We start from the raw sequence: 13,062 nt of genomic DNA on the forward strand, positions 1-13,062 counted from the left end.
AGACGCATCACTCCCCCGTTTGTTGTCTCTGGCAAAAAGTCTTATGCAAGAGAGACCGGTGGAAACTGTAAGTAAGGTACAAGATATTGCTGTCACAGCAATTTCTAAACATGCTTAAGGGCCAATGAAATTTAATAGATCGAGCAAAGATCTAGCTCTTTTGGATACACTTTTGTGCTTATTTCTAGAACTGTCAACCTAAAAAAGCCAAGCAACCACATAGCAACAAGTTAAACCACTTAGAAAACCTTTGTAACTACACAGAACCCCCAGTAACATCCTAGCAATGCACTGGGAACTTCTCAAAACTCCTCAGAAATGGCATAGCAACGTCCTAAAAATTAGTCAGAACACCCTAGCAACCCTAAAGCAACAAACTAAAATAAAAACACTTGATACACCACAGCAATAGCATACCAGCACTCTAACAACCAGTTAGAACATTTAGCAACCGCACAACCATGTACTAAAAACCACCACGAACACTTTTGCAACCAACTAGTGACCACCCAGAACCTCTTGCATAGCAACGCCTTAGAAACCACATAGCATTGTGTTAACGAATTTCTCAATACACAATTGCAACTGCATAGCAACACCATAGCAATGCACTACAAACCCTCAGACCTCCTCAGAAATGACATGGCAACGCCCTAAAAAAAAACAGTCAGAACATCTTAGTAACCATATAGAACAAAATAGCAACAACATGGTAAAACCCTAACAACCACATAGCAATGTGCTAATAAAAAAAAAAAAAATGGACGTAGTGTCCGTGACATTACCCATAGGGTTCTGAAGAGCCCTACCATCTTTGCAGAGCGTCATTGCATGTCACTCCCGCATAACAGAAAATGGGCAAAGAGGTGGGATGTGGGTGGAGCTGAGGTGTTGTGATGACTAACAGACAGCAGATAAACAGCAATCCACCTGTAATAAACGGCTTTATATAATGTAAACAAATGAGTTATAAAAAAAAAAAAAAATCAGCCCCCTCACAGTTGTCAAGAGTGGCAAAATTAGCCATATAGACCAAAACCCCAATTTGTACCAGGCTGTAACATGGGGCTCAATGAGATTCTGCTATAGCGCCTTACGAAAGTATTCGGCCCCCTTGAACTTTGCAAACTTTTACCACATTTCAGGCTTCAAACAAAGATATAAAACTGTAATTTTTAGTGAAGAATCAAAAACAAGTGGGACACAACAATGAAGTGGAAAGAAATGTATTGGATATTTCAAAGTTTTTTAACAAATCAAAAACTGAAAAATTGGGCATGCAAAATTATTCGTACCCCTTAAGTTGATACTTAGCAGCAAAAGGTGGCGCTACAATTACAGCTGTTAGTCGCTTAGGGTATGTCTCTATCAGTTTTGCACATTGATAGACTGAAATTTTTGCCCATTCCTCTTGCAGAAGAGCTCGAGCTCAGTGAGGTTGGATGGAGAGCGTTTGTGAACAGCAGTTGTCAGTTCTTTCCACAGATTCTCGATTGGATTCAGGTCTGGACTTTGACTTGGCCATTCTAACACCTGGATATGTTTATTTTTGAACCATTCCATTGTAGATTTTGCTTTATGTTTTGGATCATTGTCTTGTTGGAAGACAAATCTCCGTCCCAGTCTCAGGTCTTTTGAAGACCCCATCAGGTTTTCTTCCAGAATGGTCCTGTATTTGGCTCCATTTATCTTCCAATTAATTTTAACCATCTTCCCTGTCCCTGCTGAAGATAAGCAGGCCCAAACCATGATGCTGCCACCACCATGTTTGACAGTGGGGATGGTGTGTTCAGGGTGATGAGCTATGTTGCTTTTACGCCAAACATAACGTTTTGCATTGTTGCCAAAAAGTTTAATTTTGGTATCATCTGACCAGAGCACCTTCTTCCACATGTTTGGTGTGTCTCCCAGGTGGCTTGTGGCAAACTTTAAACAAAACTTTGTATGGATATCGTTAAGAAATGGCTTTCTTCTTGCCACTCTTCCAGAAAGGCCAGATTTGTGCAGTATACGACTGATTGTTGTCCTATGGACAGAGTCTCCCACCTCAGCTGTAGATCTCTGCAGTTCATCCAGATTGATCATGGGCCTCTTGGCTGCATCTCTGATCAGTCTTCTCCTTGTATGAGCTGTAAGTTTAGAGGGACGGCCAGGTCTTGGTAGATTTGCAGTGGTCTGATACTCCTTCCATTTTAATATTATCGCTTGCACAGTGCTCCTTGGACCTGCCTGGTGTGTTCCTTGTTCTTCATGATGCTCTCTGCGCTTTAAACGGATCTCTGCGACTATCACAGTGCAGGTGCATTTATACAGAGACTTGATTACACACATTTAGGTCAACATTGGATCATTCAGAGATCCTCACTGAACTTCTGGAGAGAGTTTGCTGCAATGAAAGTAAAGGGGCCAAATAATTTTGCACGCCCAATTTTTCAGTTTTTGATTTGTTAAAAAAGTTTACAATATCCAATAAATTTCATTCCACTTCATGATTGTGTCCCACTTGTTGTTGATTCTTCACAAAAAAATAACAGTTTTATATCTTTATGTTTGAAGCCTGAAATTCAAAAGTTCAAGGGGACCGAATACTTTTGCAAGGCACTGTACCTTCTGGAGCCTGTCCCTAGCGGTCAGTCGAAGAATTGCGGTTTAATTAACTTCGATATTTGCTTCAAGAGAAGCTGAAGGAGGTTGCTGCTTGATTAGAACACCTAGCAACTGCAAAGCAATGTACTAAAAAACACTAATAACCACCTCATGACCACCTAGTGACCACATTAAAAACCAAATAGCACTGTGCTAAAATATTTACTCGCAACACAAGTAAAAGCCACCCGGAATACATTAGCAACAACATAGTAACACCCTAGAAACCACATTGCAGTGTGCTAAAAATTACTTAATACACCAAAGCAGCAACACAGCAACACCCTCATCATGGCAGTGAGTTTCACAAGGGTTTCTCAGAGTTTCTAATTATAAAAAAAGTTATACTTATGAAAATGAAATCCCTGTGGATTTTCATTGCACACTGCATATACTCGTGGCACTACAAAGCACTAGAAAGTTCTCCTCGCAAACCTCGCATTAGCAGGTCAAATTAAGCATCAGAAAAGGATGCTTTTGCCAGGCATCTACAAAACTGGCAGAAACAAACACAAAAGGAAAAAAAAATCCATCTGATGAGCCGATTTTCCACAACAGCAGACTCTGGAATCAAATAAAAGTATACTTCTTCTTGGCCGGTGACTTGGTGTCCTTGCGGATGGGGGAGGTAATCGCGTTGCCCTGTGCGTGAGTGTAATCTAATGATCTCTGAATGATTGTAGGTCTTGCGTTACCCTCTTAATTCAATTTCAAAGTTAATAATCTCACAATGACTTGATTTTGGTAATTTGAGGCCGATAAAGCCTCCAACAACAGTCACTGGGGCAGACATTTAAATTACATAATGCTACGCATCCACAATGGTGAAACTTGAGTGAAAGGGAACTGTTTCCAGATTGGCTATTTCTCTTTGTTTCAATCTGGGGGAGTGTTGAGAATCTCACATGCATTTGAAGTTAATACGTCGACTTAACTGTTGGCTCATATGCATGGCGCAGTCTGGAGTGCGACCGCATCACCGAACGCTCCGATAGATAACCGTACACATTAAAGAGAAATTGCCTCATGTCTGTCAGTGACCCCATATACGCTCACCCTTCCAAACAAGGGCCTACTTCTACCTTTTGGGTTTTAAAAAGACCAGAGTGAAAATTGCTTATTGGTGCAATTAATCATGGCTTTAAACTGGCTCCAGTCGCAATAAAACCAAGCCAATTACATGATAACTCTGTTCTGACGGCACTCACTCAGTCACTCGCTCCCCCCCACCCCCCACCCCCCACCCCCCGTCTAATTATTCCTGTGCCATTCCCAGTAAGGAGCTGAGATTTACTCATCAAAGGCGAACGCAAGTGGCACTAGAGAACATCTGGAAGTCTTCACTCAGCATCATACCCTGGAAAACCATATAACACCTGTTTTATATATTAAACAATACACTGCGTCCCTGAGCAACTCCCAGTTTCCTACAGTTATACATGTCGACTTCATGTTTACGCCATGGAAATGGTCCTATCCAGTCACAGTTGTCCTGCGTTGCTAGGTGACAATGAAACTGTAGGACTTTTCAGTTCAGTTAGAGATGTAATGAGAACGTGCTTCTATAACGCTTTGGTTTGCAAAGGCCTCGTCAACATCAGAGCAATTCTTACTGAATATTTAGCACACTCACAAACATATAAGTAAAAAATTGTGAATAAAGAAATATCCCAGGACGTTGTGCATTTCCATGGAGGTCCTTCGGTAAAACGAGTTAAATCTGCTGTAAAATGAAATAAAACTGTGCTAGTAGTTACGCAGTAGAAATGTAAGCTGTGTTGTACATTTTCGACAATTTACACAGGAGTTGTATGAATACAGATGTTGTCCGAGTTGTATGAAAACAAGATGTTTTAATTGTACATACATGATAAAAAAATGTAAAACATGTTCTTATTGAACAAGTTCTCAATCTTACTAAATAAAATCATTGTCTACTTGCATTAAAAGCAGAGAAGTCCATGCTCTATTCTAGTGCTTTGTTATTTGATAATTGTATTACATCATAATGAAAACTTACAAATATCAGAATTTAAAACAAAAAACAGCCATGCAGAATAGATTTTGCCAGGTCTTCTGGCAGCTGTTGGCCCGGGAACGCTCAAGTAGGCCGTCAGTGGTAAATTGCTCATTACCTGTGAATTGCATATTGACCACAATAGCAAAAGCCTCCAAATTGGCTGTGAGAAAGCCTCCAAAAGCCATTTCTCAAACGCAGACTAGCACTTAAGACACCCACACTTCTGCGCCTGATGGAAAATTATAACTCGCAGTCGGCGAGCTGCAAAGTCGCATACGTAAGCGCGCAAAATGAGCAGGCATTTCTCAGCTGTAAACAGAACTTACGGAAAACAAAACAAAATTAAATCTCCTTTGTATTTCCAAAAAGGATCGAAATTCCGCTTATTTAATTCTCCAGTAGAATTATGTGACTTTTATGAGGAAAATTACACTAACCACAAATTGCGCTAAACAATTCCAATACTTTAGGGCTTGACCACTTTAAAATGGGGCTGTGCTGCGATTATAAATATAACTCTTTTACGGCTCTGTTATTACGTACTGAGAAGGGGGAGAGCGGGCCAATCTTGTGGCTGTAGCGCCTGATGGCTTCTCTGATGTGGGCTGGTTGGATGGCACTGCTCTGAGCCTCCGCGCCACAGGCCGCCGCGCTCTGCAACGAAAAAGACAGAGAAAATACAGCTCATATTATTGCTAATTCAAAAACACGGTGGGAGTCCTGCAGTTTAATGCATAAACACAGCTCGACGAGGACACGGCACACACACAAAAGCATGCTTTCTGAATCAAAATCGGTGGATGGGCCAGAGCTTTACCTCCGGAGAGATATAAATGCTATGTGTCATTTGATGCTTTATGAACTTTCAGCACTGATATATAGAGGTTTGACAGTAAACGTTAGTGCTGCGTGTGATTGGCTGTAATTGCAGTGTCTCTGAAGTCACTGGAGGGAAGGGAACAATTTCAACTGGGTATCAAGTCGGATGGAAAAACAACTTCCCTATTTAAATGTTTGCAATAAACATCAGAGAAACTGGAGTCAGTAAAACAGGGTGAATAGGAAAATATTGGAAAATATTGAGATTCCTCGCTAATGTTTCTACTGCTTATGAAGAGGCGAGAATCTGTGACAAAATAGAATAACCTCAGGGTTTCTTCTAGTGTAAAATAATCAGCGTTAGGGTTTTTGATTGGTTTTCTGAGCGTGGGTTGGGGTAGGATTATCTGTTTGCCTGACCAATGGAAGTCAAGGGAATTTTACAAGATGGTCATTGATTGATCGGCAAAAAATGGCACATGAACGTTAACATGTTTCTGTAACGCACCTAACAAATATTTTTTTTAAATATATTTTATATAGTAATCATTTCACATTTTAATATCCAAATTAATGTAGAAACAACATAAAGATAGTAATAAATATAAATATCTGTTTAATGGCACCTTTTTATGAAAGAAGGCCAGTATCACCAATACCAATACTGCTACAACACAGCCCAGTCAGACTTTTCTAATAAACTGTCTGCAATTCCATTTAACGATCACTAGTGGTGCAGTATTCACACTTGTTTGTAAAATATTTCTAGGAAAATCTTAACATAATAACTTTATAGAATGTTGATAATAAAATTAATTATCAGCAGGTGTATAATATTTGTATACCTTCTTCCTTTTCCTCTGTTTAACCTTACTGCTGCTATCTTGGTTGGGCCCACCGTTGCCCTGGGCCATAGAGTGCATCTTTCCCTGGTGTCCTGCCATCAGAGGACCGCTGGGAGTGGACGGCGGAGTGTTTTCTGGAGAGTCCGTCTCCTTTTTGGTGCTCGCAGCCTTAAATTAGACGAGAAAAATCACTTACGTGTATATACATTCCCGAATATTTTTTTTAGGAGTGAAGTTATACGACTGCAACTCACAATGTGAGTTGTGAGTTGCATAAATGTTAACCTTCTCACACACATCACTTGTTTTAGGCAACTCAAAAGTAACAATGACGTAAAAAGGTCACAGCTACAAAACATCTCAACATGACCCTGGAAAACATCACCTGCAGTCTTACGACACGTCTCGGTCCTATCACTCAAACCACAGGGTCATTCTGTCACTCTCGCCACATGGGAACACTATCGACCCCCAAGGTTTAGGAGAAAAACAATACTGGAATTCAGACTTAAAAAATACCATGTGCGCTTCCAGACCCGGAGTGGCCTTGGCCGAGTCCGAAAAAAGGGAGCGAGAGAGACAGATGAGGTTTTTGTGGTTTCAGTGACAGAGAAGTCCATCCAAGGAACGGATCCCGCAGCTCAAAACCACCTTGGACAAACTTGGCGGCCCTACTTGGCGAGAGGTCAAACCCACCGAGCAGGACAGTCTTGTTTGGTTTTCCTATTCCAATGGACAAGCGCTCAGAGAAAGCTGCTGACACATCCCTACACAGCCACTTAAACTATTCTATAGAACCAAACGGCAACTAACATAATATAGCACATTTTAATAGCAGATTCTAACATACAAACGCACTGGTGAAGAATATCACTTGAGTGCAGCTTAAAATAAATAAAAAAACATACTGGCCCAATAACTGGCTTTCCTCCTGAGAAGAACTAAAAAAACCAATGATTGACTTACTGTCATCATTTACCCGAAATCATTTTCTGTTGCAAACAAAATATGTTTAAAAAAATATTCACGGTGGTCTTTACTTTTATTGCACATTTATGGTGCCTTTGCGATTTTAGCAGCTTGACCGCATCCGTTCCCATTTACTTTCATTGTAATATGCTAAACTTCTCCTCCACAAAAGAAAGTCAAACAGGTCATTTTGAACTTATTTATTTCAGTTAGTTATAAAGCCAACATTTTTCATTTAGAATGTTTTTTAATTGTTATTTAAAAAGATTAGATGTTTTCTAATCTAATATCTCTTCAGATTAATTTCAATTAACAAAAAATATTTTTTTATAGATTTAGTTTTAGTTAACAATAACAACATAGACTAAACAAAAAACGTTTTTGTTTACCTCAGCCTGGGAGTTGCAGTACTGGATGAAAGTTGCTGATATGGCGTGTTGAAACGGGTCGCCCGTTTTGGGAGTCATATCTTGTTTAACCAACAGGGCAAGGTCGACAACCTAAAATATAAAACCATATCAGCTTATGAGTAATGTCACTTGATATGAAGGACAATATGATGCTTTTTTCCCAGGAGACATAAAACTTAACAATCAAAGCACTGGAACGCTTCAAAAGAGGTTATTTTCAGGGGTCTAATTTTATGTTGGCTTTCTGGGTTTATTGCATTGGAAACAGAGAAGAAGAGAAAGTTAAGTTCAAATTTAGCAAATGTTAGAGTAATTTCATGAAATGAGACTGAGATACAATGTGATTTCATGCTCCTTTGTTGGGTTGGAATAAAAAGCAGCTCACCTGGGCCACCGTCTCATAGGCCAGATATGACAAGATCTCCATGGACATGGCATTGGGCTTCACATCCAGACTGCTGCAGTCCAGCCACTCGCGAAACTTCGAGGCCTTTTTAGCTACACAGAGCAAGTCATTTGAGTCATTTTAAGTGAGTACATTCAAACCTCCTAAAGAGACATAGTGGTGGAATAAAAATAGTAAATGGGAAGAAAAAAAGTCAATGCTTTGTGTTCTCTCCCAGTTGTTTTGTGTTCAGCACTGGGCATCGAATACTTTCTGCATATTAAAACAGCAGACAGAATACAGTGTATACTGCACAATTTAAATAATAACAAGAATCATTTAATTTCCAATATGTCCTATTAAACCAAAAATAGTCATATTTTCAGTCATATTTATGTTATGTAACAGTATTCATTTAGGCACATTTACTGCGCTGTTGTCCCAACCTGCAGCTCAATGCCAGTAAGACATCACAGCTAGTGGAGCGGCACAAAGCCAGTGAACATGTTATTAGTGCTAAAATGTGGCCTTCAGAAGCCAGTAGTGGTGTGTTCACAATCCCACAGCTGCGTTCCTACAAGCCCTCGGGCGCACAACTGCCAACCGAACAACTCATCGGAGACGATATCTGATGCAGGAGTTCTTCTGGGGAGTGATCTGCTTTACACTGATACTACAAACCATACCTGGCATGCTCATGGAGCAACAAAATGGATGGATTCATGCAGTAAACAGTAAACCCCAGAGAAAAGTATTCCTGAAGCTCAAACAATAGAGCACGGCATTGACAATGGTCAGGGGTTTAATCCCCAGGAAATCTATGAACTGATAAAATGTGCCTTCAATGTAACGGACGTCGCTTTGGAATAAACAAAAACAATTGTGTACAGTATGATTACTCACAGAAACTCAGCTGTCGACTTTCACAGAAATCACTGTACTGACTGGAATCCATGTTTCTTGTCATCTTCTCAATTCTCTGTATAAAAAAAACATAAACAAAATAAAAGATGAATATTATATATTTTCATGTATCAACATCATTAAACACATCACGAAATACACGCCAGTGAAAACCTTGCTGCCACTTTGCTAGGTTTTTCTGAGTGTGTTTCTATGCTGTTGCTAGGTGGCTTCTTCCTGTCCTGAGTTTCTAGAAAGTTTGAGGTCAGTACGATGTTAAAAGTGTTTTAGATAGAAGTATTTTATACTCACCAAGACTGCATTTATTTGATTTAAAACTAAGTGAAAAACAGTAATATTGTGAAATATTATTACAATTTAAATGTATTTTTTTTTGTGGATATACACTGTATATTTCCAAAAGTATCGGGACACCCCTCCAAAATCATTGAATTCAGGTGTTCTAATCACTTCATTGGCCGAAGGTCATGCAGACGCTTCCTCAAACATTTTTGAAAGAATGGGTCGCTCTCAGGAGCTCAATGTATTCAAGCATGCTACCATGATAGATTGCCACCTATGCAATAAGTGCATTCGTGAAATTTCCTCACTACTAAATATCCCATGATAAACTGTTAGTGGTATTATAACAAAGTGAAAGCAATTGGGAACAACAGCAACTCAGCCTCAAAGCGGTAGCCCATGCAAAATCACAGAACAGGGTCAGCGACGCTGAGGCACACAGTGTGCAGAAAGTCACCAACTTTCTGCAGAGTCAATAGCTACAGATCTCCAAACTTGTGGCCTTCAGATTAGCTCAAGAACTCATGGAATGGGTTTCCATAGCCGAGCAGCTGCATCCAAGCCTTACCAAGTGCAATGCAAAGCGTTGGATGCAGAGGTATAAAGCACGCTGCCACTGGACTCTAGAGCAGCGGAGACGTGTTCTCTGAAGTGACGAATCATGCTTCTTGGTCTGGCAATCCCATGGACGAGTCTGGGTTTGGCGGTTGCCAGGAAAACGATACTTGTCTGATAACATTGTGGCAAGTGTAAAGTTTGGTGGATGGGGGATTATGACGTGTGTTTTTTTTCCATGACTTGCGCTTGGCCCCTTAGTTCCAGTGAAAGGTATGCTGAAGCATTAAGAGTTGCAAGATATTTTGGACAATTTCATGCTCCCAACTTTGTGGGAACAGTTCAGGGAGGGCCCCTTCCTGTTCCAACATGAATGCGCACAAGTGCACAAATCAAGGTCTATAAAGGCATGGATAAGCAAGTTTGGTGTGGAGGAACTTGACTGCCCTGCACAGAGTCTTGACCTCAACCTAACAGAACACCTTTGGGATAATTTCGTGCGGAGACTGCGAGCCAGGCCTTCTCATCCAACATCAGTGCATGACCTCACAAATCCACTTCTAGAAGAATGGTCAAACATTCCTGTAAACACGCGCCTAAACCTTGTGGAAAGCCTTCCAAGAAGAGCTGAAGGTATTATAGCTGCAAATAGTGGGCCAACTCCATTATTATACCCTATAGATTAAACATGGGATGTACAAATGGGAAAACTTTTGTCAATATAGTAATACAAGTAATTGGTGGTGGTTGAGGAGATCCCCCCCCTTCCATTTGTAAAGCGCTTTGAGTGTCTAGAAAAGCGCTATATAAATGTAACAAATTATTATTATTATTATTAAGTACATTTTATTCCTGTGATCAAAGCTGAATTTTCAGCATCAATACTCCAGTCTTCAGTGTCAGATGATCCTTCTTAAATCATTCTAATATGCTTATTTGTTGAAAAATGTCTTCTTATCTAGAATTATTTGATGAATAGAAAGTTCAAAAGAACAGCATTTATTTGAAACAGATATGTAACTACAAATTTCTGTCACATTTGATTAACACATCCTTGATGAATAAAAGTTTAAATTACTTTAAAAGATCACCTATAAAAATTAGCTAGGATTTTTTTTTAGATCCCATAATAATCTCTTCAATTAAAATATTGTGGAGCTCCTGTTTGATGTCATGGTTAAAACCACAGTTTTATCAGCTTCTCTAAGGATTAAATATCAAGACAGTCATTTTCATTTTATGCTACACAAGATAAAATGGCATAACATAGAAGAAGGATGGTCTCTGTAAACTTTAAGAGAGCCATGCGTAGTAATGAACCCTCTTAATAGCTACCCAACAGGTTTCACTTGGATTTACAGCAGAGCGTGTTAAGTTGCAGGTCAGAACCTATAATTAGACATTTCCTCATCCTGGACCAATTTCATACCTTCACATAACAGTCAATTTGAGCTCTCTACCAGGCTGTGTGTCATAAAAAAGGTTCAAGGTTTATGACCGTTTCCCCCCCCCTCATGCTGCAAAGGATTTGTTTTACAGTCTAGAGTGAGATGCGTCTCCGTGCTGGTTAGCGGGGACTGTTAGACTGAGGACAGTCTGACATGACGCTCTGGGCTCTGGGCTCGATGTGAGGCAGCCTGGATCGTTTTCAGGCCACCCAAACCAACCGGAGTCTTTTTATTTAGTTAGCTGGCAGTCATTGGAAATTCCATCTTTGAAAATACATATTAATGATGCCGAGCGCCTGCTCGTTACACAGCACTGGAACTGTGATTTCTATTAGTGTCGTTAAGAGCTGAACGGAGGTCTCGTTTTGCAGCTCAGAGGGGGAATTCGCAGCAGCCTCGGTGTCTGGGTCCCACTCCAAATTGGGCCGCGAGCGATACGAGACTGGAGCCTGCACTTTTAAATAACTCTTGTCAACCGGTCAGCCAGAGACAGGAGAAATGTTTTGACTGTGGCTTATTGACTGAAAAGAGCAGCGGGGGGATTCGATGTTTGAATACTATGTATAGCCGCTGATTAAATCAAAACGTTGACCCACCTGCTAATAGCCAAATTATACCCACAACTGACGCAGTGGCCGTATAGGAGGACGTTGGCAAATATTTGATTTGGCTTCTCGTGACTTTCATTTCATGCCAGTGTGGTCTGGATAAAGGGAATCTCAATTTGTACCACTGCTAGCGATGAGATTTCCATAGGCCGAGGCCCAAGATATATTTTGGATATCTAGTATATTTCAATGCGCGTCAGCCGCGCGCCGGTGATTAACAGCCCGAGGCAGGCTATAATTAAATTTCAGGGGCATTTCATTCAGACACACACCTAAGTTTAGATGATCAAAAAGGAATGAATAAAAGAGAGTCAGTGATCTCTGTACAGTCATATGCGCTGGTTTAAAAGAGCTGTGAAAATCACTTTCAGGTTGAAGAGAACTGAATGAGACACCTGGGGCCTGATTCTTTACCTGATGAAGAAAGCACAGAGAAAACTATCAACTTCCTGAACCCATAAAGGGTTATAATTAATAATAAAACATACTCTGTTTATGTTCAATTGACCTGTGTAAAGGACTAGGCTTATTATTATTATTATTATTATTATAGATAATAATAGTTAAAAATAAATAAAAAAAATCTCAAAAGTTAAAGGAGATCCCGCACACTAATTGATACTTGCGAAAGATGTCAAAAACTGTATGTGTATATTGGTGTATATGCCTGATGAAGGTCATGAGACCGAAACGCTGCTCATAAAAGTTTTTTTTTTTTAATCTTCTGCAAGTATCCAGAGTGTTTCGGATTTCCTTTAACTGACCATAACAGGTTACCACAGAAAAATGATAATGATAACATGCAAAATAATTATGGCATGGTATATGGTAAAAAAGTTTAATTCTATGTTATGTTAAAAGTGGCCATGGTAAAAAAACAACAACAAATAAACCAACAAACAAACCAACAAACAAACAAACAAACAAACAAACAAACAAACAAAAATACTGGATCAAATTAACTAAAGCACTTAAAATCAGGGGCATTGATTTATGATATTATATATACATTTCACATTTTCAGTTTAAGAATTCTAATTTAAATATGGTAAAAGTATTTTGCATGTTATATGGTAAAAAAGTAATATGATAAGTGACCTTGGTTGAAACAAACAAACAAACAAACAAACAAACAAATAAACTAAATAAAT

General features: G+C 39.6%; 1 protein-coding gene across 5 annotated transcripts in view; it reads right to left on the reverse strand.

The window, feature by feature from the left end:
* supt3h (SPT3 homolog, SAGA and STAGA complex component) overlaps positions 1–13,062 on the reverse strand; it is a 180,297-nt gene that overhangs the window by 17,317 nt on the left and 149,918 nt on the right. For all 5 annotated transcript variants that reach the window (XM_067456036.1, XM_067456035.1, XM_067456039.1 and 2 more), the window contains 5 exons: positions 8,998–9,073; positions 8,095–8,207; positions 7,689–7,799; positions 6,331–6,498; positions 5,210–5,320 (listed from right to left, as the gene is read on the reverse strand). In XM_067456036.1, coding sequence (XP_067312137.1) covers positions 5,210–5,320; positions 6,331–6,498; positions 7,689–7,799; positions 8,095–8,207; positions 8,998–9,073 — 579 coding nt within the window. The remainder of the gene's footprint in view (positions 1–5,209; positions 5,321–6,330; positions 6,499–7,688; positions 7,800–8,094; positions 8,208–8,997; positions 9,074–13,062) is intronic.

Source organism: Pseudorasbora parva, chromosome 10 (assembly GCF_024679245.1).
Source record: "Pseudorasbora parva isolate DD20220531a chromosome 10, ASM2467924v1, whole genome shotgun sequence".
In the NCBI taxonomy this organism is placed as follows: Eukaryota; Metazoa; Chordata; class Actinopteri; order Cypriniformes; family Gobionidae; genus Pseudorasbora; species Pseudorasbora parva.